Source organism: Tetrao urogallus, assembly GCF_951394365.1.
Source record: "Tetrao urogallus genome assembly, chromosome: 5".
Classification (NCBI taxonomy): domain Eukaryota; kingdom Metazoa; phylum Chordata; class Aves; order Galliformes; family Phasianidae; genus Tetrao; species Tetrao urogallus.
Genome location: NC_136818.1, coordinates 39,640,716 through 39,663,574, shown reverse-complemented (window position 1 = coordinate 39,663,574; position 22,859 = coordinate 39,640,716). Strand labels below are relative to the sequence as shown.

At 36.4% G+C, this 22,859-nt stretch overlaps 1 protein-coding gene across 1 annotated transcript in view; it reads left to right on the top strand.

The window, feature by feature from the left end:
- Window positions 1-22,859, top strand: part of CTNNA3 (catenin alpha 3) — a gene marked incomplete at both ends in the record, with an annotated part of 396,193 nt that overhangs the window by 11,825 nt on the left and 361,509 nt on the right. Inside the window, 2 exons of the mRNA XM_079535369.1 lie at window positions 3,724-3,916; window positions 11,870-12,036. Coding sequence (XP_079391495.1) covers window positions 3,724-3,916; window positions 11,870-12,036 — 360 coding nt within the window. The remainder of the gene's footprint in view (window positions 1-3,723; window positions 3,917-11,869; window positions 12,037-22,859) is intronic.

The following is a 22,859-nucleotide window of genomic DNA, read 5'->3' as shown; positions in this document are numbered from 1 at the left end:
CTCTGTGAAGAAACTTAACTCTACCTCAGCCCCAACAAGGGGAAAGTAGTGCTAGACATTGCCCTTTTGAATTTACATTAATTAACATTTAAGAAAGATGTGACTGGATGAGATTAATATCACTTCATTAATTCACAAAGGAAACACTTCTAACTGCTTTTATTCTGTGATCTATGCAAGCCCTGTTAGATGCAGATTAGCCACATATTTGGAGACTGTGTCTGAAGTTCTGTCTCTTTATTTGTACATATGCGCACAGTTAATATATGTGTGTGCATGTATACTTCTCAATATTTCAAAGAGCTTTTCCTTACCAGGCATTATTTCTTCCATACATTTATATTCTTTGCACGCGTACAGGCTATGGAAATTTTATGGCTGTGAGAGAGAGTTGAGTTTTACAGAATACTTACGAATGCATGTGTTTTAGGATTTCTTGTATTATATTACCTATGGAAAATGAGAAAGTAGAAAGGCTTTTATTTATTCTCATGTTGCTCACACTGACAAAACTTTGCTCACATGGAAATGATTCACTGCTGTTTTTAGTTCTATATGGTGAATTTACTTTATGCATAGTGCAACTGATTAAGCAGTATTTATTTTTATGGGCAACACTTTGTTATTCCCAAACATCTGACTCAGACAAGGGGTGGTTAGCATTTGAAAGAGTGCGGAGGTACTTCTGTCATTGTCATTAGATTGCTGAGTTCATATATTGTTTCTTCACATGTCTAAGGGTTGCAGTTACTTAACTAAATGCTTTTTCAGCAGTTATAAACTGTTTTGTGATTGATGCTTTTAATTTTTTTTTTAATAAAATTTTCATACTCAAGATATGAAAATACCATTTTCTTTAACTACTGCAGTGTTAATAGATTGTCTTTTGAAGATTTGTCTGGTTCTGAATATAGCATTAGAAGAATTACTGCACAGTGCTCTAGGAATTCAGTATTTGTAAATCATGACAAAAACAAAAAACAAAGCAATTCTACAAGCCTAATAAATAATGGTAATAACTGACAACAACAGATTTGCCACTGTAATGGCATATAATCTTGAAAATCTCACTTTCAAAACTTTGGCTTTATAGTAATTCTCCTCCTAAACATCTTAAGTATTGTAAAATATGGTGTTGATTTCCACTGAATGCTGGGGAGTAGCTGTGTCCAATACGGCAATAACCATGTGTGGCAACATAAAAGTAACTGAAATGCAATTAGGCATGAGCTAGATTAATGGGGTGTGTTTCTCTGTCTCTCTCTCTCTCTTTTTTTTTTTTTTTTTTAATTATTCTGAGCCTGATAATGCTGTCATTTTAACTGGGTATTCTGTCACTATTTTGCAACTGTATTGACAGTGGATCAAAAAAGCATACTATTTATTTCTGCTTAATTCAGTTCTTTGTGTAGGATCATCATTAAGGTTTTGTATTCCTCACTGGGATTTTGTGTTGGAAAATGAAGCAGTTCTTCTGCATCCATTAACTTACTTAAGCCGAGAGGTACTTATCAAATTTTGACTTGTTTTTAAGATCAAAAGCTGACTCTGTTAAGTGACGTTGGTCCCTTTTCTATAGAAATTATACTTTTGGAATTTCCTGGCAGTAATGCTGACAATGAAATGTCTTAGAATTATGAGTTTTCACCTGCAGTAAAGATTATTTTTCTTATTTTTACATTTGTTTCCTTTCTTCTTCCTCAAATATGTATGAGTAAGCAATACGGATATTTTACATTAAAATGAACTTACATTAAAACTCGGAAAAACAAATAGCTAAGATATCTATAAGGCTTCTTAATATTTTTTTTGTGACAGCTTTATTTTTAAAGTTGTGTTCTGACTTCCTTATATCAGTTTATAATCTCTTCAGATATTTCTTAAAATATTACTGACGCTTCATTAAATGCTCTAGAGATAATATTGTAGGATTTTTTTTTTTTTTTTTTTTTTTTAGAAGATGTTTAAATTCCTAATATGTTCTCTAGATAGCTGGCTGGTGCATAAATATTTTTACTTTCCTTCCTGGCTTATCAGAATACCAAAATCCTTTTTAACAATCTGATTCTGAGCTATCTATATTGTCATATCCTTATGACATCCCATGGCTGTTGGTGTTAAGTGGCTGGTCTTAGTTTTCTGACCCCAAATTCCACATAAATGACATAAGGGTCAAGACTTATTTTCTTTAAATGATGTATAGGCTTACAGAAATGCTTTCCAGAGGATGTTTCTTATTTACTTCAAAGGTACAGATTCATGAAAGCATGAAAGTGCATGAATTCATGAACACTGGATCTTCTCCTCCTAGACCTGTGAAGAGAGCACTATTTCACAGATCTGCTCAAACCAATCTCTGCACTGCAGCCATGAGCTAAACCTGCCTGGTGGTCTAAGAAATTCATACGCAGCTCTAACTTTCCTTGCGCAGTGTTGTTGTCAGTTTTCTTACTGCACAAATAAATAGGCTGATTTAACATGTTTGGAATGCTATTTAATAAAATGAAGCAATTCATACTTAGAAAATGAGTTCATTGAGTCCCATAAGTAGGTCTGTGCTTAATTCTACACTGTCTACATTTTGGCACTGAATGGAAGTAGAAGGAGGATTAGTGAACTTACTGGGAAAAAAATTATGTCTTGAGATATTTGTGTAACACTTTACTTTAAAAATATTTTAGGAGTGTTCATGTGTTGCTGACAACTCAAACAATGTCTCAGAGAACAGTCTGTTGCAAAGATTTTGTTGGAATGCAGAGGCTGTGCTCAAATGATGAGGAATGTGGAGTGGGATGCTAAATAAAAATAACTTCTTTATTAATGTTGAAATGCATTGTTAAAAATTCTAATTTAGACAAGGCTGCAGTAATCTACATTCTGTTTAAAACTGTGTGCAACTTTTATGCTGAAAGATCCTTGGAATTCTGATGCATTAAGTTCTGGCCACTGCAGTCTTTGAGTATAAGATGAGAAAGTATTTTGAAATGTATTTATACTCAATTCAGATATTTGCTTCTGAGATGACCTGAGAGATTTAAGAGGGAAGTGTGGGAAGATGCAGAACTGCTGCCTGCTTGGCTGAAGCCTCCTTAAATAGCATTAGTAATTTTTATATCATGATGAGATTTTTTTTATAATAAGCAATGTTAGCAGTTTATATCAGGATTAATGTGAGAGTGAAATTTCCATTGAGTTTTCTTTGATCTTACAGAGAGAACATAAAAATTAGAAATATCAGATTAAGTCTGTCAAATTTAATAATTTTGCACATTCTCACTGTGTGCACTGAACTTGCCTGTCTCTCTTTAAAGCAGGGGAAATTCTATGGTTTATTCTGAACTATGATTTTATTTTGTTAATTTGAAAGCAGCATAAATTAGAATCATAGCATCACTCATGTTGAAAAAAACCTTAAAGATCACCGAGTCCAACTCAATGCTACCCTAACTGTAACAAACCTCTGCTAAATCACGTCCATGAGTACCACATCCAAAGGGATTTTAAACACATCCCAGGATGGTGACTCAACCACCTGGGAAGCCTATTCCAGTGCTTTACAACCTTTTCTGTAAAGAAGTTTTTCCTGATATCCAAGTTAAACTTGGCACAACTTGAGGCCATTTCCCGTCCTGCCTTGTCCTGTCGCCTGTCAGCAGTGAGAAGAAACCAGCCATATTCTTGATTTGTTACACTGCTGTTCTCTCTTTTATTTTTTAAATGTAGGTTACAACATTAGTGAAATGTCCACAGAATCCTTCTGGTAAGAAAAAGGGACGTTCAAAAAGAGCTCGTGTCTTGTTAGCTTCTGTGGAAGAAGCCACTTGGAATCTATTGGACAAAGGGGAAAAAATTGCCAAGGAAGCAACCGTCTTAAAGGAGGAACTTCATGCAGCATTGGCTGATGTTCAGAAAGAAAGTAAGTGTATTATGTAACAAAGGCACTTAAAGGAATTAGCTAATTAGCTTACCCATGTAACTTTGTTATGACAAAGAAGCTGAGGTACCCATGAGAAATATGTTTTCGTGTGCAAATGTCTGAAATTTATGTTGTCTGATTGTATGCTCTCAGATACCACTGGTAAAGAGGTAAAGCATGCAAGCTGGGGATGTGGAAAAGCACTTATGTTAGGGATAGTATTGCCTTTAAAAATATATATATGCTTTCTTTTTAATGAAGACAGGATTCACCTAGCTGATTTTACTGACTATTTAGCACATGTTTAAGATAATGCATGCTTTGTTTCTTTTCTTGGAAAGAGCTGTTTTCCTGAATCTGAGTTTAAGATCTTTTTAGATAGAAATAATAATTAAAAAAAGACTTACTCCTTCTTTTGTGCAATAGTAAGGACTTTGTGAAGCTACAGTAGGCTTGTTTGGAATTACATTTTGAGTCTTTAGTAGAAGAACAATGGAAGCTTCAAGCTACTGTAAGACTCATCTTCTGATGTCAGACCAACTCATCTTCTTATGTCAGAGCAGCTCATCTTTGGCCAGTTTTTGCCATGTTCCATTTTCTGATAGCCTGTCTCCTCATTTCCAAACAGGCTCCCAGAGTATTAGTCACATTCTTTTAGGCTATTTGTTGCTCTGTTGATTGTTTGCTCTCTTTATGGATAATCAGAACCTAGTTGGTTGAGTAAGAAGCTCAGGCTCGAATAATTGCATACTGAATGATAGACATCTGAAACAGGTTCCTTTATAAATAAGTCCTGAAAATTAATTCACGAGAAGATTTCTAAGGAAAACCAGGACAGAAGAGTAATGCTCTTAGTGCCTGGTCATTTGGTAAACGTGTGCTCTCATCAATACTTCATGAATTTTAGAAGTGAGTTGCTCCTGATGGTTGCCTGGGTTCAGACTAAGAGGAGCTGATGAAAGCCTTTCCAAATAAATAACAGCAGACTAAGAGGAATGGTCTGCACCATGAAATTATTGTCATGCCATGCTGTTGAATGAACTTGTAACCATGTTTGGTTTTATCAAGCGGTAGAGGAGACTTCTATTAGTTTTTAGCTAAGCTTTGTAGTGTGTACTGTTACACAGTGTGATAATTTGTGCCTGAAGGACTGCATTAGCCATTTGAGTCAGGTCTCTGCCCTTAATAAATCAACAGCTTCGGGTTGTTTTTTCTTTTGTATTTTGTCTTCCTCCATTTGCAGTTGGGACAGTTTCCGAGTGCCTGCAGTTGTTCAGAGTAGTCATTACTAGCTATTGGATTCTTCTGGATGCAACAAGGGCTGCATTTTAGAGTCTGATATATGCATATAATGTCTGAGATAACTTAAGGTACTTTGAGATTAAAGGCATTACAGCCAGCAAATGTCATTGTTATCTGTCATATTGATCAGTTCAGCTTTTGAAAAATCAGCCATTTTGGATTAGTCTTAAAATGTTAGTCCATCCAGTCCAGATCGATAACACAAGACAAGAAAAAAAATATATAGTTTTCTATTGATTTTTATACATAGATTATGTAAAAATATTTCACATCTTCAATTTATGTATTGATTCTCATCCAGGACTAGGGATGACTACAAAAATAAATAATACGTAAAGTAGATTATATACAGTGCATACATTTTAAAAGAAAGTTAAATCAATGTTATTACCTATCATTATGCAATGACAAATTGTGAACTTGCAGCCCATTTTCCTCCATGGATTTGCTGAGCTGCTCAAGTTAATTTTAAAAAGTTGGTGAACAATCACATGGTAAATTTTAATATTTGTTGATTTTACACGTATTTATAGTCTTTTGGGGCTGTATTATTTTTAATTTGTGATGTACCCCACCACATGTAATTTTGCTTGTTGCTGTAGTTGCATTCTGCTGCTGTTAAATGTCTCTTGTTGCTTTAAGGTCTTTGAAAAGGTCTGGACCATAAATTCTGATAAATCGTGTTTGCACGCAGTCACATGCCATTCATATTATAGCATTCAGTATTTAATTTTCTCTGCTCAAATTTTTCTGTGGTAACTGGCCAGTATTCTTATTCATATGCTTTAAAACGAGTTATAAATTTTTACACATTGGCCACAGTTTATATTTAATGTAGACTGGAATTCTGAAACAATCCTCTAGGTAATTGCACTCAGATGTGAACCAAACTATGAGTTCCAGAGCTGCAGACCAATGTCTGGAAAAAATAATGTAAAATCTTTTCTCATGTTTTTATCATATATTGCTGCTCACTGAGCTTAATTAGGAGACTATGACATTAGAATTAAATGCATAGTACTTTGGAACAGTTATGGCCAGTGTGAAACGATTCGGTATTCAGTATTGAATGCTGGTCAGTATTCAAGGACCATCTTCTTCAAGCCCAGAAGTAGTGCACCCCAAGAAAAAGAAGGCAGGCAAGAATGCTTGGAGGCCTGTGTGGATAAACAGGTTGCTCCTGGACTTAAGCATGAAAAGAAAGTCTCTAGGGTGTGGAATCGGGAACAGGTTACCTGGGAGGATTGCAGATGCTGCTGATGGACTGTGTGCATTGTGCGGAAATCCTGTAGCCTCATAGCTGACAGGTTTTCCTGGTAATCTGATTTGGTCTGGCTTTGCTAAAGAGCACTTTTTTCCCCATTTTTATTCAAAAACAGTGTATTAAATCTATAAGTAATTGGAAAAAAAAGTCTCACTGCCAGCCTTCATGTATACAGCATAACAATAAACTGCCTTCTATTCATACTCTGTTATAAATTGTAAAATAACTGACCTTTATGCAAGGGATTAAGAAACATTTAGACATGAACACTTCTGATATTAAGCATCAAACTATAATTAATGTCCCAATTCTAATTCTTAAGTAATTTTGAGACAAAATAGTGATGTAGTTTATATGGGGAAACATTATCTTAAAGTCCAGAGTTTAACATGTTACTTCCTGTTGCTATAATTTATATCAAGGTGTGATGAGATTGAATCATAGTTTTCAAGCAATTGTACAGGCCTAGCAAAAATGTTTGGTATTAATCATTATTACTTGCTTACCATACTTGGTCAGAAACAAAACAGTTGCTGCCTATGTTGCTTCCATCTATTGCAGTGTCAATCTTGCATGCATTTAGCTGTTATCGTGTCTCAAGTGTGTTCCTAGATAAACCTTACGTCACAGATAACATAGTGAAAGCATGCTACTTGCTGGAGTTACATTTTGAGCCTTCCCTTACCCTCAAAGAATAAATTATTAAAAAAGACAGAAACCCAAAACGATGCCAACAACAACAAAAAAGAACAGCAAAAAAGCCCACTTTCAAATGTTCATATTTAATGTGTTGAGAGCAAAAGACAGGGAAAACTGTGGCATAGAATAAATGTCACTATTCACGTAAGAAAAAAAAATGGAAAGGACAAAATGAGGATATTTACTAAGGAAGGGGGATAATGCTGATTTGCATTTTTATTCTTCTCCAGAAAATCTATTAAAAATCAGCTTTGTTTTCTCATCCTACATTGATGTATGCATGTATACTTTGCAGCTCATTCTAGGAGGAAGAATTTAGATACAAAGGCTTGGGATCACCTGTTTTGCCAAGAACAGATCCCATGCAGAAGAGCTTTGGGTGTATCTATAACTGGCTCAGATGTCCCTAAGTGTGAAAAAGGGAATTAAGAGACTGGACATGATGGATGTTGGGGGTGTATGTGGTGGCTCTGATTACGCATTAGGAACAGCAGTATGAAATGTGGAAGTAGAACTTCCTGGTATGTGGCAGTAAAATAATTGCAGTGCAACAAAATACAATGGTATCTGAGCTGAATAACAGACTCTGTGGCAGGAGAAAAATGTCCTGTAACATCTACTCTAGGATATTGCGACAAGCTGCCTTATAATGGTATTGTATATTAAGAACATGCAGGAGATATCTATCGGCCTTGCTTTCACACCGATAATGCCAACTCCAGCTGGCTAACTATAGCAGATAAAAATGATACTTGTGGTAGAAGAACAGGTGATCATACTAACGACTAGTGTTTTTTCATCTTTTGTTTTTAGAAAGTGTAGGCTTGTTCTGATATGAACTGACTCCCAGTCTCCTCTGGTCCTAATTCTGCTTATGCCAGTAATGGAACGTAAGGCTTAGAAAGAGCAACCATTGGTATAAATCACTGATTTTTTTTCTTGAGTTTGAGACTAGAAGTCCTAAATGATAAAATGGCTATCAAAGTGATTGTAAACGCAGTATTACTGAAAGTCTTGCTGATACACAGACAACACCAGTCACATGGTTATTTGCTCTTCTGACAGTGGTAACCAGAAGATTAATTCCTGCCTTAGATGTAGCTGACAGTAATTCATATTTATGATCCTTGAAGACACGATAATTACATGTGTGTTGCACAGGAAAAAAAAAATACCTTTGGTAGTGTTGTTTAAACAACAGCAACACAAAATCACAACTAAACAATAAAGGAAACCAAAAAAACTACTCTACTGTTACTGAACAAAACACCAACCTGAAAGATAACTCCTGAAGACCAGTGTGGGATTACGAAGCAAGCATTACCTCATTATGGTGCTGGATGCACGAGGGAATCACTCCATGTAGTTGTGCATGCCTGGAACAAAAAGTCTTCAGATTATAAACATTTTACTCAATATATGTAAAATTGCATAAACATTACTGATCTGTTGCTACGAACTGTTTGCTACAGTCTGATTGGATTAAGGCCAGTTGGTGTGTTTTGTTTGAATATACATTTCATTGGCAAATCTAGTGTTCATGTTTAGTTGTTGTTCTTCCCTGTGTGTGTGTGCTGACTTAGTTCCTTGTGATTTACCACCGTTACTACTCAAAATGCTGTGAAATGTGGATAGCATTAGACATATTATAAAGTGTACCACAAGATAAGATGTAGATATGAAAAGATGTAAAAATATACCTTGTGACATATTGGTATAATCTTTATGCTATCAAAACCATGTTTAAGTCACTTCCTGCATATCTAAGAATGCACTTTGATGCTTGGTGTGCTGTTTATCCCAAGGAACACCAGGAGATTTGAAATCCTCTCTTTTTAGAGGGAGCTCCAGTGGCTCCCTCTCTCTCAGTCAGTGGGCTCCCTTTCACAACTGTTTCTTTTGGACTGTAAGTCCATCAGCCTTAAAGGTGAGATTTAGGAAAGAGAGCACCAGGACTTTCCTTGCAACAGTACCTCCTTGTGGGAGAACACAAGAATTGACAACAAAGTCATTCCACGTGGATTTCATACTGCTGCAAATGAAATGAGAAAGACAGATGTAACAACATACAGAAAACAAGAATGTGATTCTTAGATAGGATTAAATAGAAGAAAGAAAATCAATTCAAAGAAATAAAAGAAGAAAGCAATACTCTGATTGTCTTGTCTAAAACATGGAAAAACATTTAGCTGTCACTGGATTATGATCTGGATCACTGTCTGAGGAGAGTGCTCACTAACTGCAGTAAATGGTATTACTGCAACTATCTGTACAGGCAGCCTACCATCAGCAAGCAGCCCAGCAGCTCTGTGTACCCTTGTCAGCTATTTGCCAACAGAATACTTGCCAACAGGCTCATGACTGACTTATTTTTAAAAGTATTTTCAGGTAATTTTTATATTTTTGGTGCTAGAGAGAAGTGCATGGGTATCCTTAACTTTAAAAAAAAATTACCCGTGGCTGAGCTGTATTTTCACCTTTCTCTTTCAGCGTGCTTATTTATTTATTTATGGCAAGCAAATCTACAAAACAGCATTTGACAGCAGCAGCAGTACTTGATCAGCTAACGGTAGTAACACAATTTACTTTGCTATCTCTCTGTACTGAAATGTGCCTTGGAGTTATGCGTCTTCCAGTAATTATATATTTAAGATATATCCTGAATTTATTTCTTTTAATTGCTTTTCACTTCAATGTCTGATATAGCTGAAATATGATGGATATGCTCATCTTCTGCTTCCGTATTTATGCCACTGAATTAGTACTCTGTGTTTCATTGTTTTTGACAAGTATAATTAAGGAAGAAATCTGCCTGATGGGATTTACAATAAAATTGATTAGATTGCATCAATGTCATGCCTGTCGACAGCACTTGAAGAATGTTCTCACATTGTATTGGTGTTGGAGATGTCATTTCCTGCTGCTTGTATACTTGTAGCTCCTTTCTTCCTAGACTGCAATCACAGTTGTATTTTGGAGTCATGGTCCTATGGCCATCATATATTTGTTCATTCAACCACCTCAGGCAATGGCCAGCTTGTTCCTAGGGGGTTCATGTTTCAGACCCTTCTGACTTTGCTTCACACTGTCAGTGGAGTCTCTGTTTGTCAGTGGAGAATTAGATTCAACGAATAGATTCAATAAAGTTTCACATGATTGACGCCACTCTATTTCAGGCTTGGCTGGAGTAATTCTGTTGTTCAGATATTGTATTGCAGATGTCTCTGTAGACTAACTCTGACTCACACCTGTGTGGTGGAAAAAGAAAATGTAGAAATGTCTGTGGAATGAATTATAAGCCTTACTCCGTATTCTTTAGGAGTCCCATGCAGGCCAAAATACTAATTTACTAAGCAGTTACGCACTCTAGGATACCTTTGCTTCCAAGCTGAGAGTAACAAAATTCAGGCAAATTGGCACATCTTGCAAACAGAGCATTATTAAGTTAAATATATAGCATGTTTTAGATGATTGATCTTTAAGTTTCAACTCTTACTCTCTTTATCCTGAAACAAAATAAAGTCTTAGGGACCTCTCCAGTGTATAAAAAATGTTGACATGCTTTCAAACAGAGAAGAGGAGAAGTGGGGAAAAAAACAACAACCAGTGCTGAGATCCACATTCTCCAGATATGAGACCCTTGGCAGATTTGTGCTAACAATATCCAAAGTGTGTTTGGTTTTCTTTTCAATGCAAGTGTTATGGCTAAGAGCGTGGATCCAACTTAATGAACAGCTGCCTAAGGGAGTCAGCAGGAATATGTCTGAGGAGAAGAGTATGTCTTAAATATTCACTTTCTTGTGCTGCACTCTGGCTTTTCACTTCATTTGGAATCCTGAGCAATCCCTCGAGTATTCAGTAAAAGCTGGATATTGATGGCTGAAAGTTTGTCTGTATTGTTCTAAGCTTACTGAAAGACTTGGATGTTGGGACAGCAGAAGCGGGGCTTGTGTGCATAGACTTAATTTAATCATTAAGTTTATTACTACTTACTAGTAATGGTTTTATTTTTAAAGTACATATAATTGGGTAAATACTCAGTTTAAAGGAGAGGAGGAGATGATAGTAGGGAATTTTGGTGCTTATAATGCTATTAGAGCAGTTTAAAGCCAAGATCTTTGGATGACTGTGTGGGATTTTTTTCAGTGACTGAATGCTGATAGGAATACAATGTCCATTTAAATCTAGTTTTTAAAATTTAATGCTGGAAAGCAGTATTTATTATCTGTTTGCACAGTTGCTAGCTTATCTGCATAGATTTTATTTGTTAGATGTTTGAGTGTATGAGATTTTCATTCTATTAACTTTTATTCATAATGAGAAAAGTAATATTTGATTCTCTTCTGTGTCCATGAATTACTTAACAGTAAGTACCAAATAATATAAAAAGTAGTGACTAGAAAAGTTTAACTTAGAGCCTCTGGTTTTCTAGTGTATAGTTAAGAGTAATTATGTGATTGCCAAAGGAACTGTTTAAGAATTAAATGACTCAAAACAGAAAAGAAATAGCGTTCAAAATGCAGAATATTCTGCATCAGTAATAGATCTCCATTCCAAAGCATTAGGGCAACAAAAGTACACTAGATTTTTTGGTAATACCTGTGACTTGCCAGATAGCTGACAAAATTTTAACTGTTTCTTCTTGAGTGTTGCAGTATAGCCTAAATGAATTTGTCTTCATTTTACAGGTCAAGCTCTAAAGATATCAGCAGAGGCTTTTACCAGTGATCCCTGCTATTTGCCTAAGAGGCAGGCAGTTGTCCAAACAGCACGATCTCTCCTTACAGCTGTTACACGGCTTCTTATTCTGGCAGATATGGTTGATGTGGCATACTTATTGGAACATTTAACTGTGGTAAGTAAATTTTGACTTAACTCAGACTCCCTTTGGCCAGAAAAGGTTTGGGGTTTTTTTTTTTTGGTTTTTTTTTTTTTTGTGTGTGTGTGTGTGTGTGTGTGTGTGTGTGTACACATAATAACCTGGCAACTAGTGAAGGTGCTGATTTGTAGAAAATTAAAAAAATAAAAGTGCCCTACATCTAACTTAGCAGATAGTTATCCATAAAATTATATTTTAAGTTCCTTTTTCTTTATCTCCTGTTTATGTATGAAGCCTTCTTGATATTTGTGTGCACGACAGTTGATCTCTAGAGAACTTTGAAGGTGGAATTTTATATGGATATTCTGGGAGGGAAGGGACCAAGCAGGTAAAGGTCTCTTTGTATTCAACTTAGTTTGAGAAAGACAAGCTACAAGGAGAGGGAGGGAGGTGTGTTAGAAAGGTCCCTGATAGCTCCCTGGCTCTAGCTATTTATTCGCAGACTGCAAACAGAAAAGGCTAGAAAGTTCTAATTTTGACATGTCTTTAAAAATTGCACAGTACAAAATGCTTGTTAAAAGCAACATAAAGCTGCATGGCTGTCCAGAATTTGGTTTGTCTTTCACATTGCTGTGGCCACTGCTGAAACAAGCCACCTACTACCACCCTGTGCTCACATCCACTGTTTGGTGTCCATAAGCGTTCAGCAAACACTGATGGATGTCAATGGGTGCAACTTATTTTGCTTGGAGGAATTCAATGACCTATCTTTGTTATGCACTTCACAGAATTGTAGGGGTTGGAAGGGATCTGAAGATCATTGAGCCCCTGATAAAGCAGGTTCCTTGCAATAGGTTATGCAGGTAAATGTCCAGACAGCTCTTGAATATCTCCATAGAAGGAGACTCCATCATCTCTGGGCAACCTGTTCCAGTACTCCATCACCCTTCTTGTAAAGTAAGTTCTTTCACATGTTTGTATGGAACTTTTTATGTCCAAGTTTTAGGCCATTGCTCCTGTCACTATGTACTACTGAGAAGAACTTGGCCTCATCTGTTTGCCTCCCACCTCCCTTTGGATATTTATAAACATTTATCAGATCCCCCCTCAGTCTTCTTTTCACCAGGCTGAAGAGACCCAGGTTACCCAACCTTTCCTCATATGGTGGATGCTCCAGGCCCTTTATCATCTTTGTGACCCTCTTCTGGACTGCTTCTAGTAGATCTCCATCTTTTTTGAAGTGGGTAGCCCAAAACTGGACACAGTATTCTAAATATCACTTCACCAGGGCATAGTAGACCCTTGACCTGCTGGCCATGTCCTTTTTAATGCACCCCATTTAGGATACCATTTACCTTCTTGGCCACAAGTGCACACTGCAGGCTCATGGCCAATCTTTTGTCTACCAAAATATCCAGGTCCTTCTCTGTAGTGTTCCTCTCTAGCAGGTCATCCCCTAACCTGTGATGCATGTGGCTGTTCCTCCCCAGGTGCAAGATACTTACACTTGCTCTTGTGAAACATCTTCAGATTCTTCTCTGCCCAACTCTCCAGCCTGTCCAAGTCTTGTTGAATGGCAGCAAAGCCTTCCAGTGCGTCAGTCATTCCTCCCAAGTTTGTATCATCAATAGACTTGCTGAGTGTGGATGTCATTCCTTCAACCAGGTTGCTGATGAAGATGTTGAGCAAGATGGAAGCTAGCTCTGATCCTGCAGAGCACCACTAGTTATTGGCCTCCAACCAGATTCTGTGCCATTGATGACAACCCTGTGAGCTCTGCTAGTCAGCCAGTTCTCAATCTACCTCACCATTCACTCACCTATCCTACAATTTCTAAGTTTCATAACAAGGATGTTGTGGGAGACAGTGCTGAAGTCAAGGTATGCAACATTCACTACTCTCTCCCTATCTACCCGGTCAGTGATGACACCATAGAAAGCTATCAGGCTGGTTGGGTATGATTTCCCCTTGTGAATCCATATCAACCACTCCTGATAACCTTCCCTTCCATTTGTTTGGAGATGGCATTCAGAATATTCCATCACCTTTCCAGGGATAGAGGTGAGGCTGACTGGCCTCTAGTTTCTCAGGTCCTCCTTCTAGCACATCTTGAAGACCAGAGTGATGTTGGATATCTTCCAGTCTTGAGGCACCTCCTCCATCCACCAAGACCTCTCAACGATGATAGAGAGTGGTTCAGCAGTAACCTCTACCAGCTTCCTCAGCACACATGAGGGCATCCCTCTGGGGCCTATGGATTTGTGTGTGTTGATTTTTGCTAGATGATCTCTGACCAGATCCATCTTCATCTTCCTTTCCCTGGACTCTTTTATTCAGGGTTTCCTGAGGCCTAGTCTTCGCATTAAAGACTGAAGCAAGGAAGGCATTCAGCATCTCTGCCTTCTCAGCATCCTTTGTTACTAGGGTGCCCACCTCATTTAGGGGACCTACATTTTCCCTAGTCTTCCTTTTACTGTTGACATACTTAAAGAAAGGGTAAGAATTCTTCTTACCCTTTATCCCCTTTGGAAGATTTAATTCCAGGAGAGTCTTAGCTATTCTTGCTGTATCTCTACAGGTCCTGACAACATTCCTATATTATTCCCAGGTGGTCAGACCCTCTTTTTCCGCATTTCTACTTTATTTCCTTTTAGTTTATTCATAAGTTCCTTGCTCATCTTTACAGACCTCCTGCCACGTTACCCTGATTTCTTACTCTTAGGGATGCTCGTCAGGTGCTATTTTGTTAGGCTGCAACTCAGTTGCCATCTGTCACATGACAAAAAAACGTAATGGAGTATTGGTGGGAAGGTTCAGCTTTTACTGCCACACCACCAATATCTGCCTCTGATATCATGGGCCAACATAACGAAATAGGAGACTTTACTATCGAAGTAGCTGCTGTATTATAATAATGCTGTATTCAGTCATCTTTTTTCTTCTTTTTCTGTTTCTCGTTGTACCGTAAGGATGCCCATGTTCTTCTTACCGTATAAAACTAACATGGTTGTATTACTATTTCATAATTAAGCAAAATATGTCCATTTCTGTTAAGCAACGTTAGTAAAATTTCTTGCCTACTCAAATTCTTTTGCTGATAACCGTAGTGTCTCGAGTGATTTTAATGTTGCCAGCATACTTCTGACTCCCAAAATGTGTCACTGTTCCTCTTCTGGGAAGAGCGAGGAATGATTCTCTTCAAGTTTCCTTTTATATTCTAGCATCTTACACACTGATTAAAAAAATAATAAATCAGGTTCTATTGACTTTAAAATGTTTGGGGAAAAAATTAGCTCCCGATCACAACAGGATTTGTTGCTTCGTACTGCAGTATTTCATAATAAAACAATGTTGTTTGGGTTCCAGTGCTTTATTTGAAACATTCAGCTTTGATAATTGCTGGAGGTGCAGCACAGGATAAAATAAGCACTGACTTGCAGAAAAGTCTATATTGTTATATGCCAGCTATAAGAAGGTGGCCTCTTTTGTAGTGCTTGTGCAAAAAAAAAATCTTAAATTATGGTATTTTAATTGGTAACCTGTTGAATTTTTGCATAAGTATTTTCATTATGTTAGAAGAACTCTTGTAAAATCCTTTCAATGTGTTTTACATAAGAGAACTGTAATTGGGAAGTTTTCTTTCCCACAGTTTCAGTATTTCTAAACAACTCTGTAAAACTCATACCATTATTTTCATTTGAAAACGAAAGCAAATAACTGAGATCATAGTGAATGCAAAGAACCATCAGAGAAACTCCAATACTGCAAGGAGCACAGTTATGTTTCTCTTCCATACTTTAATTCTCTACAGGAGTGAGAACTGAATTCCTTATTTATGTCTCAGAATAAATCTGTGTGGCAGAACTCATGCCAAAATGCTTATGTAAAATGACCCTAGTCTTTAGAAGATACATTTTTTTTCATGATTATTTAGTCTCTGCACTGGCTGTTAAATCCAACACCAGTGGTATTAGTTGTCATGGCATCTTTCTGATATCTAATCAGGAAACTGACTTAGAATATTTAGAAATAGATTAGATTTAGCAGATTTAGAAGACTTAGAAGAGGTTATTTCAACACATGCTAGTGAACCACATTCAGATAAGATTCTGAGCTCTATCCAGCTGAGCCAGATTTAAATAAGACTCATTAAGTATTTTAATTTGAATTTCATTCTTTCAAAGGCCTTAACTTCAAGTATTGGACCTTAGAACTTAATTAGGAATTCCTTTTTTTTCCCCTTCAATGGAGTCTTGATCCCATAAAAAAAGATTGTATTCAGTAACCCTAGCAAGAAAGTAGACCTTACATTTGCTTTATCAGCTCTATTATTCTCAATGTCTACAGGTTCATATGACTAGGAAATCAACTTTTATTAAAAAAAAAGTCTTCAGCAGTTGTTTTGAAATTTTAATAACATTTTAATAACATTTTAGTAGACCTTCCATTTTATTTTTCTCTTCACATAGGTGTGAAGAAAAATGTTATTTAACAGTGCTACAATAACACTGTTATTATTCATTTGAGACGTGTGATATTTAATTGCTTTTATTTCCATAACTCTGTGCTCTGTAATTGTCATAAAATCACAAAAAGTTTGTGATAAAAATAAAGTTAATTTTTAAAATTGAGAAAGAAGGAAGCCCATCATCATCAAATATTAATATATTATAAATAATAGTAATAAATACCAATAATTTATTATTAATCATTCAACTTGTACTTAATCATATTAATATTTAATCATATTAATATTTGGTTAGCATATTATTTAAATTTCATCCAGTACAAAGTATTTCATGGGGAATTTTCTGTTTATGTTATTTTTAAACCCATTTAGCAAAGAGTGCTGTATTTAGTCTTGTTCATGCAATAGATTAATTAGCTCACAGTCATTCAAAACATTTAATATCATGCTTACTTCTACTGGGAGAATGTAGCCTGGGTTTTTTCACTTTTATTTTCTCTGCAGTCTTTGTACAAGAATATGAAAGAGACAGTGACAATTTGACTAGATGTCATATACAGTTTCTTCTAGTTATCTGCCATGCCCGCCATTCTACGTGTACCTGAGAAAAAGGATGAACCACGTATACTTCCAATTTGTAGCCTGTAAGAGTATTGTGCTTTCCATACAGAAATACAAGATGGTTGAGGTTGGAAAGGACTTCTGGGTCCATCTGGTCCAACCCCGCTGCTCAAGCAGCAATACTATCTAGAACAGGTTGCCCAGGACAGCATTCAGGTGTTTTTTGAAGATCTTCAAGGAGGTGACTCTGCTGCATATCTGGGCAACCTGTGCCTGTGCTCCATCACCCACACAGTGCAGAAGTGCTTCCTGATGCTTAGATGGAACATCTTGCTCACTGTCTCTGATCCTGGCACTGGGTGGGCACCACTGAAAAGAACCACTGTGAAGATGAGATTCTTTTATGAAATTTCACCAGTAAGGTGGAGATCATTTTGGTTCTTTACATAGTCCTATGGTATCTTCACTGCCCCAAACTGTTGCATGTTAGAACTATCTGACTGATCATATTCCCTCATACTATATTTCTAATCATTTTTAGTAGAATTCACAGCCTTACGAAAGTATGATAGTGCAGTGCAAATGCTCATTTTAATTGGAGTTGACTGAGAAAGGAAGATACAACGCACTAATGAAAATGGTTTCATCTTTAAATGACTAAATTTTTTTAAAAATAGGCAAGAGTTTAAATTGTAGAATCATAGAATTGCCAAAGTTGGGAAAGACCTCCAAGATCATCTAGTCCAACCATCTACCTACCACCAGTATTTCCCACTAAACCAGTGTCCTGTAGCACCACATCTAAGCATTTCTTGAGCACCTCCTGAGAGGGAGACTCAGCCACCTTGCTGGGAAGCCTGTTCCAGAGCCTGACCACTCTTTCAGAGGGGAATTTTTTCTAATAGTTCTCAATATCTGATTTTCTATGCTTAGTTTACAGCTTGACTTCTCTAACAAAAACTGTATTGTGAAAAACAAAACTTACCTTATGTGTCACATTATTTGATTCTGTGCTGCATTACCAGCCTCATTCATTATGGCTAGTGGTGCTCAATATTATTTAATTAAGTAAATTAGCAGACTAATGGAACTGCTTGAATTTATTGATCAAGGGAGAACAGCAAAACAGTAACAAGCTCCGAGCTTTTCATTTAAAATATGTTGGCAGTCTGTTTTTCTCTTATCTATTCCAGATCATGCTGAACCAGCGTGTTTTGTCTGCCTTTTCCCCCTTTTTATTGTGCTTTTAGGGGTACTTTTTAAGTCTTCATATTTTTCAAAAACACCTCAGACAGTGGGATCTTCATAAAGTGTTTGCTTAGAGTTAACTACAGTCAGGAAAAAAGAAATGAGAATGACTACAAATAAAAAGTGACTTGAGAACTTGGGCATTATGTGGATGTAGCGTTTCATATTCTTCCCTTCCCTGCAGTGGAAGCATTAAAAATGTTTTTGGCAGGAGAGGGGTAGTATGGTGACAGAGAAGAAAGGTAAGGCTCACATATGCTTCAGGTTTAGGGATTTGACTTCACTTGTATAACTCAATGCAGAATTTGACTTGCATGCCACATCACCTTCTGATAGCTTTCTGTTGTGGTACCATGCAACATTTAATTAAAAAAAAAAAGAAAAAGAAAAAAAAAGAAAATAATCTACTCTGGAAGTAGAGGGTTTAAAATAAAAAATGATCAGTCTTCTCTCCTTTTTTTCTTTGGTGAGTGTGAACGATCATTACAGCAATAGAAGCCTGTGTGAGCAAGAGATGTTAAAAGTTAACAGGAGTGTTTGAGATTGGACTTGGATTCTTCTATGGTTCATACTCATATTTTTCTCATCAGCCACCAGAAATGGTTTCTTATTGAGACCAGTACGTGACACATGGAACACAGTTATTTGTAATTAGAGTTACAGTATTTATCATGACACTCCACAAATAATATGGCAATCTGTAAAGTGCAATAAATGACAAAGAAAAAGCAGCCCCAAAGAATTATTTTAAGAAGAGTTGCATTTCTCTAAGTGAACATTCTCTTGCTTACAAACGGAACCTGAATGCCCTTCTGTTCTTGTTATCTTGACTGTGCTGCTTTGTGACCCCCTAATGACTCATAGCTTTCCAACCCCTAGGGCTTCCCTTGAAACAGCAACGCTTAATGACTAACAAACTGTTGCTAGGGAACAGGCTCCGCAGTGGCTATGATGCAGTTTACGTAACATCCCTAGTTTTCGTCTTAGTATGGGAATTGCTGAAAAAAGAACATCATCCTTTTCTTGCAAGTCAGAAGCAGGTTTTGAAGGGACTATAACTGGCCAACTTCAGGTGGAACTACTTCAGATTTTCTTTGAAATGACCAAGTCTGAAGGTTCCCAAATCTGTTTTACTAGAGCACAAGAAAACAAAATGGAATACCGGAGCTGTATTTTCAAGAAAAAGCCACAGCTGCTGGGTTATAGTCACACTGCAATGAAAAGATCTGAAAACAAATCATACTTAAATGAAAAGATTTGTAAGCAAATCAATTTCTTGTTTTTTGTTGTTATTGTATAGGGATTCCCCATCAGACTTATTTCTCCTTCCCCTCTCCAGAGCTTCCTGGTCTGCAATAGACTCTTCAGACTCATCCTCATGTGTAGTGAAAGCATCTTTGTTATCATATCTCAGGTGTAGATGTGGGTCAGCTACCTTAGGAGTTCATGCTTAGAAGTTTCATAACTTTGCTTCAGCTGCAGGCAGCTTGTCTGCTTTTTTTCACTGTTTTCTGTCCTACCCAACATCCTAGAAGGGTCTCCATGAGCAACGCATGTTTGTTAGGTTTGAGAAAGAATAATCTCCCTTTCTTCCAGAGTGTCTGCTTGATTTGGTGTATTGGGGCAGATAAATATGTCACCTTTAGAGGTGGCAGGGCATGTAAATATGTAGCAGCCTTCCTCCTTGCTGCTCAGCCACCACATTTTTAAGAGTCGTGAATCATTAAAACGAGAGATAATTGTGCCTATATGCTGTACCTTAGCAAAAGAAGATAAAGTAACGGGAGTAGGTTGCCCTCTTAAATCTCTTTCCAATGGCCTGGGAAAAGGAGGATATCAACTTCTTTTTTTGTGGTGAATTAAGAGTTAACTATAAGATTTCTAAATCTGGGAAAGGCTGCCTTAGACAACAATGGTATCTGTTTTTTTCTGAGATGGAGAGAATATATGCAACAACCTGTCAGTTTCACAGACTAGGGGAAAATAGTGATGAAAGTGAATTTATCTGGACTCAGCAATAAGGCTTATTTTGAATGCATAGGGCTTGCTTTAAATGAGGTAAAGCTTTTCTGGGTTGGTTAAATTATTTATATACTTATATATAATTTATAGATACAAATGTATATTTATTTATCAATTACATATAAAAATGTATTTGTATATTATTTTTTCATATAAAATAAGTATAAACCTTTGAGATAACTTCCTCATAGGTTAATGTGGGATGTGCACAATTGCTAGAAATACAGCTAAGTGGGAAAAAATCAATATTATATCTATTATATCAGTGTAGTGGTTTGAAAAGTATTTTAAGAAAACTAAGGTAGAATATTAGTAGGTGCTTGCTTTCATATATTTGTTTATTGGGACTATGACAATTCCTGCATGCTCTATACAGAGCCTAGAACTCCATTGTTGTAGACTGCCTTCAAACCAATAATAAAAAAAGAGTATTTCTAAATTGTTTTCTTTTGAGTTGTTATACTGTTTTTGTTCTGCGTTAACGCACTGAAGTACAGTGCTTCATAGGAGAATAATATGGAAGTGACACTGAAATTTCCTTTTATGAGTGCTAATATTGGAGGGTAAATTGTACATCAGTAAAATGACCTTGGATATTCTGTTTCTCTTGGCAGATTATTTCTGGGTTGTTTAGTAATGAAGTAATATAAGGTAGAATGGTTTGCCTGATCAACAGTTTTTTGTATCTCAGGCATACACAGATTATCCTGATCCAGAGGAATTAATTTTATAGCTCACTTTTGCTTTGGAGGCAGAAATGAGAATGTGCATGCAAAACAGTATCTGCTTTATCATTAAAATGCGTGTTTTCAAAACTTCTTAAAATAAGAGCAAACTTATTTGATATTTCCTGGATGGAGGAGGCCATAAACCTCTATAAAAAAACGCGCTACAAATTCCACTAGAGTAAAATATTGTGTAAACAACAACTTTTTTCATAAATGTGTGCTTTCAGTAATTTGGATTTCAGAGAATTTTTCTAATATTGATTTCAACCATTTATCCTGTTGATTTAAAGAAGTACATTTATTGTAATTTAGTCTCTTAAAGTAGAAATATGTTTTAAAATAAGTTTTTTTTAATGAACTGCTTGTGTCAGAATAGAAATTTAATTTTTTTCCTTAATTCATCCATATGAAAATAAAGATTTTACGAGTGAATAGTTTAGTGCTGTTTTGCTGCCCTGCACAATGAAAAATTATATTAACATTTAGAATGGCAAATATTGTTTGACTTTTATGGTTTCAGAAACCAGAAGAGAGCCATTTTTCTTTCTTTTCCCTTTCTTTCTTTCTTTCTTTCTTTCTTTCTTTCTTTTTTTTTTTTTTTTTTTTTTTAAATATAACAAACTGGCATTTACAGTACTGGCCCTAAATCTGAGCCAGGCATGTAAAGTCAGAACAAGTAAAGGAAGTGCAGCAGGCCATTTCATGGAATCATGGAATTGTTTGAGTTGGAAGGGACCCTCAAAGTCCAACTCCCCTGCAATGAGAAGGGACGCTGTTTGATTAGGTGCTCCTATCCCCATCTGGGCTGATTTTGAATGTCTCCAGAGTTGGGTTATCTGCCACCTCTCTGGGCAGCGTGTTCCAGTACTTCACTGTCCTCATCTTAAATAAAACTTTGGTTGTATCATTTCATGAATTAGCTAGATTCCCAAGTAAGCAATGTTGCAGGTGTGTGATTTGTCAAATAGCATAACTCATAAACTAAAGAAGCGGCGTTTGCTGCCTCCCACCTTTTTGGCTTATATGGGGATTGTATGGTTATTGTCAGGAATAAAACTTAGTACTCCATATTTAACTATGTTTCCTCCAACATTGCCAGTTGTATGCAATGAAGTACTTTAAATATTTGTGATGTCATATTTTTGTTGTCTGGCCTCCTGTTCAGGTGACGTCTTTAGGCTTTATGGTCCATTGTGACATTCTCAGGCTTATTGAGTAAAAACGTATTCTGAAGCATATCTCCTAGAGAAAAAAAGATTTATAAAATCTTATAAAATCAAACTTTTAAGTGATTTTGTTTGTCTTTGTTGTATTCTTCCCTATTTTTGCTACTATTTTGTGAGGTGAGGAAATCGAGTACAACATACCTCTGTAATTTCATATCAGTGGTATAGTAAACATTCATATCAGATCCTTAAGGAGAGGTAGATGATTTCATTAAAAATAAAAACAAGCAGCATGGTCGCTCTTGCTGTCACCATCTCTGCTCACAAGCACTAGACAGTGTGCTGTGTCTGTAAAGTTCATCCAACTGTCAGGCCAGATAATAGGTTCAGGATCTGTTATGATGATGAGGAGGTTGAGAGGCACCATCTGTCAGGTCCTTCATGTGTCTGTGTGCTATGACATCTCCTTTTCTCCTTTCTAAAGGAAATTGTTAATAATGCAAATGTTAGCCTTTGTATTGCAGTTTCCTACACCTGAATAAGCATTGTTCATCTATTTGAAAAACACCAGTACCACTTTTAATAATGTGTAGGTGAAAGAAGTACTGTATTTAAAGTGAGATTTGAAACAAAGTATAACTAATCTTGTGGCAGCTTTCCTACAGC